Source organism: Sinocyclocheilus rhinocerous, unplaced genomic scaffold (assembly GCF_001515625.1).
Source record: "Sinocyclocheilus rhinocerous isolate Xijiao unplaced genomic scaffold, SAMN03320098_v1.1 scaffold867, whole genome shotgun sequence".
Lineage (NCBI taxonomy): Eukaryota > Metazoa > Chordata > Actinopteri > Cypriniformes > Cyprinidae > Sinocyclocheilus > Sinocyclocheilus rhinocerous.
In genome coordinates this window covers 380,646-386,842 of record NW_015649279.1, presented here as the reverse complement: position 1 = coordinate 386,842, position 6,197 = coordinate 380,646, and the positions used below count along the sequence as shown (strand labels likewise).

The 6,197-nt window shown below is 43.4% G+C and overlaps 2 protein-coding genes across 5 annotated transcripts in view; both read right to left on the bottom strand.

Moving 5' to 3' along the window:
* The window catches only part of gap43 (growth associated protein 43), a 9,230-nt gene extending 8,469 nt beyond the window's left edge, over positions 1-761 (bottom strand). For both annotated transcript variants that reach the window (XM_016515317.1, XM_016515316.1), the window contains exon 1: positions 629-761. Coding sequence is in view for 1 of the 2 variants with exons in the window: in XM_016515316.1 (XP_016370802.1) it covers positions 629-658 (30 nt within the window). In the remaining variant the exon portion in view is untranslated. The remainder of the gene's footprint in view (positions 1-628) is intronic.
* Positions 762-1,585: 824 nt separating this feature from the next.
* mpzl3 (myelin protein zero-like 3) overlaps positions 1,586-6,197 on the bottom strand; it is an 8,490-nt gene continuing 3,878 nt past the window's right edge. The window contains exons 3-8 of one of the 3 annotated variants that reach the window (XM_016515314.1): positions 5,464-5,674; positions 4,065-4,227; positions 3,928-3,988; positions 2,891-2,986; positions 2,831-2,854; positions 1,586-1,597 (exon numbers count right to left, since the gene is read on the bottom strand). In XM_016515314.1, coding sequence (XP_016370800.1) covers positions 2,912-2,986; positions 3,928-3,988; positions 4,065-4,227; positions 5,464-5,674 — 510 coding nt within the window. In that variant the 3' untranslated portion in view covers positions 1,586-1,597; positions 2,831-2,854; positions 2,891-2,911. Of the gene's footprint in view, positions 1,598-2,825; positions 2,987-3,927; positions 3,989-4,064; positions 4,228-5,463; positions 5,675-6,197 lie in introns of those variants that run through there. The other 2 variants (XM_016515315.1, XM_016515313.1) reach the window with 2 other exon arrangements.

Here is a 6,197-nt window from a genome sequence, read left to right as displayed (position 1 = left end):
TCTCTCTCTCTCTCTCCCTCTCTCTCTCTCTCTCTCTCTCTCTCTCTCTCTCTCTCTCTCTCTCCGTCTGAGGCACTTCTCTGTCTCGTCTCCGACGCTCCGCCGATCTTAACGCTCGCGTCCAGCTCGCGTCGCGCTCAATGGGGCGTAAGAACAAAAGAGACGCGGAGCGCACCTGCGGTTTGTGTGAGTAAAGACAGTGAAAGGTGTTTAACGCACGGATTCCTCAAAAGCGGCGCGGATCTGTTTGAATCTTTAGAGCACTAAGCCTCCCGTTCACTGTGTGAGACGGTAAAGCCGCTGTATACCGGAGCCGTTCACCGGAGCCCCGCACTGAGCGCGATCAAAGCTTCATTACATCCAACTTCCATCTCCAGAGAAATCATTATGATTCCTGTGAGACATTAATTTAAGTGTGCTGATCTCCTCAGAGAGCCTCACACACACACACACACACCACACCCTGAACTCCTCACACACACATACACACTCCAGCTCCACTACTTCACTCATATAAAAGAGCATCAGACTCAGATACACCTGACTGACAGGTACGGTCTCAAACACAGCGACAGCCTCCATCATCTCAGTTTACAGCAGTAAAAGTGTGAAGAATCCAGATATTTACCGGTTTAGTTCTCCTGATACAGCACAGCATAGTCGTATCCGTTCAGCGCCTCGCTCTGTTTCTTCCGTTTCTCTCTCTCCTCTCTCTCTCTCCGTTCTCTCTCTCACACACACCGGCTGTATCAACAGCTGATGACTCTCTCTCTCTCTCTCTCTCTCACACACACACACACACGCGGCCCCGCCCTGATCGCACTCAGAATGAATGACTGAATAGCTGAGGGTCCGGCTGCTCAAGGGTTAACAGAGCTGTGTGTGCGCCTGCGATGCAGGAACATTATTAGGCTGCCTGTGCTTTCAGAGCACCGTTCACATGGAAACAGCTCCGAATCGATGGCCCGGGTGTGGATGGGCTCCTTCTCTCCGGCTGGGACTCTTTCTGACCATCTCCTTCAGAGCTGCACGCTCGGCTCACCACGTTAAAACATCTTCTTCTTCTTCTTCTTCTGCGTCTGTGAAGGTCAAACCACCCACATGTTCAAACACTGCGCTTTCTCTCACAGCAACATCTCTGAAACACACACACACACACACACACACACACTCACACACGCTCACACATGCATGAATCACATTTATTTATATAGCGCTTCACACTGAATTGTTTCAAAGCAGCTTCACAGCATTAAACAGAGAAATAGTGTTGTAAATGCATCAATTATAGAAGAGAGAAATTCTCATTAGCAGAGAAATAAATGGCAGAATCAATCATGAACAATGTTTGGTTTAACTGGAATCACTGCTGTATTTCTGCATGAGGTCTCCACGTGCCTTCTGGTCACTCAAGGATCTGTCCCACAAACTGACATCAGTACAAGAGATGCAGAGGTCAGAGGTCACAGGTCAGCATCCTGAATACTGATGGTTGACGGCACGATCGCTGATGCTTTGAAGAATCAATGACTCTCCATCTTCTGTGGAACACGAAAGCAGATATTTTGAGAAGAGTCTCAGCGGTTTTGTCCATGCACTGATAGTCAGTGGGGTCCAATACTGTTTAGTTCCCAATGTTCTTCAGAATATTATTTGTGTTCCACTGAAGAAAGAAGCCGCTAGACTCAGATATCTGTCAAAATAGGGAAGAAAAATCATAACTTCAGTTTCAAGTCGACTTTACGGACCTGACGGAATCCATCCCTTTTACTACAAATAAAACCAAAAAACCATGGCGTGCATATGATACACACCCCTAAACCTAACCATTGCATGTGCACACCAAAGTCAATTTCTGCGTATAAACGGTACACCAAATAGAAACATAAAATCATGCCATTGAAATGCACTTTCATGAGATGGGGTTGTTCTGATGACATGAATAATCCTGCTCTCTAAAGACAGCCAGACTCAGAGTTCAGGACGAGCGGTCAGTCGCTCTCCTACTCAACATCCACTTCACAGTCACTCACGCTTTCTCTGTTTGAGACCCACCGCTGAGGAAAGACCTGGAAACCTGTCTGGACATCAGAACAGAAACAGACAACAGCAAAGGCAGAGATTTAGGCTCTGAAACTCTTCCAGCTCACCAATCGCAGTAGAGTCAAACGGAAGAGTTGTGTTCTGTTCGGATGTGAGATGAAGCTCCTGCGGTTTCCTACATGAGAGAAGAGCACGGATTAGTTCAGGAGAGGAAACGCTATCACAGTCACAAACCTAATAATCCTTAGCAATGACTACGTAAATGACATTTATGCAGCGTTTGCTTTTACAGGCAGCAGCTCCAATGACTTTACAGAGAAGAGTGACTGTGAAATGAGAACATATGGAAAACGTTAAATATAAACACACAACAGAGCATGTGTGTGTCCCCATGAATATTCATGAGCAGTGTGTGACGTGATGAAGATCTCTGTGCGGTCAGATTTGTGTGTTTGATGGTGTTTGTGCTACAGGTGTAACAGTGTCTCAGTAATCAGTGCGACGGATCGTGAACGATTCTTTCCTCTGAGACTGTAGTGCATTTGCATTTTGCTGATTCGGATCTTCAGATTCGATACCTTCAGTCTGCATCAGACACCCTAAACGAACTGCTCCTCCACCCCCGATCAGGCCGGCAACTGTTGCCAAGGCAACCACACGGAAACGGCATCCTCTGACTCCAGCTGACGGAGAAACTCCATCCATCTCTCCCTCTAGTGTGTGTGTGTGTGTGTGTGTGTTCACAAGACCCCACGGGCGCTGCTGATGCTCTGTCTCCATGGCACACACACACACACACACACACACACACTCTCTCTCTCACACTCTCAAACACACACACACACAAACACACTCAGGAGTTGTTCGTCTAACACTGTGACTCGGTGAAGGTGCGTTCATGCGGTTTTTCATGCATCATGTAGTCGTCCTCATATTCAAAATCCTGAAATAAACACCACAGTCAGTTTATTTCTATAGTGCTTTATACACATAATTTAAAAGCAGCTTCACTAAAATAAAGAGGAAAATAACATTGTTAATGTTGCAAAATTCATAACTTATGAAACTAACGGAGTTTCATCTGTAAAGCAGCTCTACAGAAGACAACAGTGCATAACAGTCAGTTCCAGAAGTGAAAACTCCATTCTTTTTCTCTATGGGGAAGCTGATTTTGAACAATAACAATAATCTTTACAGACAGACCTGTTGTGAGAGTCAATGAGGTTGTTCATCAATTCTGTACGCTTCTATTGAACCCATCTGTTTGCGTTAATTCAACTTACTTTTAAAATATTCCTGTTTAATAACTAAATTCATGGTGGAAAACTACATTTCCCATGATGCTGCACAGAAAAATTCCACCAATCAGAGAGTCGCAGCAAACAAAGAGATATTTAGCTCCACCCACTCCCACAAATTAATTAACCCTCTCTATGCTCTCAGATTCCTTAAATATTTGAGTATATATATATATGCATACTTGGCATTTTACTTAAAAATAATAACTTTAGTTCTCTGTCATTTTTAATCAAATTCTGTCATTCATTGGGTTGTAGTTCTTTCCCTCACTAAAGCTGTTAAGTTCACAATCGAGTATCTTGTAACACTGCGATTCTCCTCATGTCTGGTTGGTTTGGTTCACGGCTTATAATCCTTTAAGGAAGACTTTTTTTAAAATCCCTATGAGAAAAATGAATGGGCAAAATACTTCCAGAACCAGCGCTGCATGTCATAATTCAGCTCAATTCAGTTCAACGTTGATTCAAATCAGTTCAGTAACAGTAAGAGTGTTGCTAAGCTAATCAGTTATCAACACGTCCAATTCAGTTTGAAGTCTAAATAAACTCTCCCAACACACATAAACCAGCACAGACGGAGGTTTACCTTAAAGTAGCAGCAGCACAGGGAGCGTTTCTGCTGCGTCTGGCCGTAGAAATACTCATCACTGTGAACAGACACACAGTCATCACTCACATCTAACATCACTCTGAACCGCTGGATTCCTGCACATCACTTCTTACCCAGTGACCTCCTCGATGGGCGAGTGATGGGCCGCGGGACTCTTCTCTTTCACGGACCAGCACGGACACAGGATTCGACCCAGCAGCACCAGCGTGATGATTCCTGACGGCACCAGAACAAACACCAGCAGCACGCCGACATCCGTGAACATCACCGACAGCCCTGACACACACACACACTGCGTCAGAACAGAACCAGTAAAACTATGATCATACTGCATCTCGGTGAATCTCACGAGGAAACGTCCGGGTCGGATTTCACCCCATTAAAAACAAAACCAGAATCACAAAAAATACTACTTTTTATTTTGGAAGCACTGTGTCATTATATTCATGACACCCTTTATTTATATAGCGCTTTACACAATATTAATTGTTAAAGATATACAGTTCAGCCAGAAATGAAAATGTGCTCACCCTAAGGCCTTCCGAGATCAGGATGAGTTTGTTTCTTCATGGGAATAGATTTGGTGAAATTTAGCACTACATCATTAGTGACGCCTAAAGATAACTCTTCCTGCAGTGAAAACGTCCATCTCCTGTTGTCTCTCGCATTAAAATCCAGCCACATATATGATTAGATGAGATCTAAACAAATGAGATGAGTCCAAACCAGATGAGTCCTCTGCACAATCTGACTCTGCTGCAGTCTAGAATTAAACTGCTGGTCTGGCCAGAGGAGAACGACACACTGTTTCCTTGTTTAATACTGGAAAGCTGCTTTGACGCAATCTGCATTGTAAAAAGCACTGTATAAATAATGGTGACTTGACTTGACTTTAGAGCTGTTTTGTCTTGTAAACGCTGCTTGATCTGTGCAGATTTCTCTCCTGATTCAGACCAGACCAGTTTTTCACTGGAGGAAGCGTTATTATGGATTATGGACTCTTATTTTAGTCAAAAAATGCTGGATTTGTTTCAGCTTTTGTCTTCTCCAGATGTTAACTGATGGGTATTTGAGTTAAAAACGTCTTAATGCTGGATTTGTTTCAGCTTTTGTCTTCTCCAGATGTTAACTGATGGACTGGAGTGCTGTGGATTACTTGTGGATTATTGTGATGTTTTTATCAGCTGTTTGGACTCTCATTCTGACGGCACCCATTCACTGCAGAGCATCCATTGATGAGACACTGATGCAATGCTGCATTTCTACAAACCTGATGAAGAAACAAACTCATCCTGATCTTTGATGACCTGAGGGTGAGTGCATTTTCATTTTTGGCTAAACGATTCCTTTAAAGCAGCTTCACATGAATAAACAGTCAAATTATTCAGTTTAGTTTAGTTCAATTTAGTTCAAATGTGCTTAATTCTCAAGAAAACAGCCACAATGCTAAATGCCTACACAGATTCGGGGGTGAAACGAGACCTCCTCTGAGCTCATACATGCGTGTCTCACTCTGCGGTGTGACGGTGAGGACGGTCTGGGCCGGGTGTCCGTGGACATCGGGAGGGTTGCGTACGGCGCAGGTGTACGTGCCGTTATCAGTGAGCGAGGCGTTCAGAAGCTGGATCGATGCTTCGCCCCGCGACGGGCTGCCGACCCACTTCACACGACCCTTAAAATAATCCTCCTCCGGCAGGTACGCTTGAGACGAGAAGTGAAAGAACTGCAGAGAAACAGAACATGGGCTCAAAACCAACACTTTTTCATATTCTGCAGTGCTGATGAGAGACAGACGATTCGCTGTGAAGCCTGATCAGAACCAGCAAATACTGCCAGACTCTCTAAACATCTCAATTAAATACTAGAATACATATGTGACCCTGCAGCACAAAAGCAGGCTTAAGTCGCTGGGGTATATTTGTAGCAATAGCCAACAATACATTGTATGGGTCAAAATTATCCATTTCTCTTTTATGCCAAAAATCATTAGGATATTAAGTAAAGATCATGTTCCATGAAGATATTTTGTAAATTTCCTACTGTAAATATATCAAAACTTAATTTTTGATTAGTAATATGCATTGCTAAGAACTTCATTTGGACAACTTTAAAGATGATTTTCTCAATATTTAGATTTTTTTGCACCCTCAGATTCCAGATTTTCAAATAATTGTATCTTGGCCAAATATTTTCCGATCCTAACAAACCATACATCAACGGAAATCTTATTTATTCAGCTTTATGAT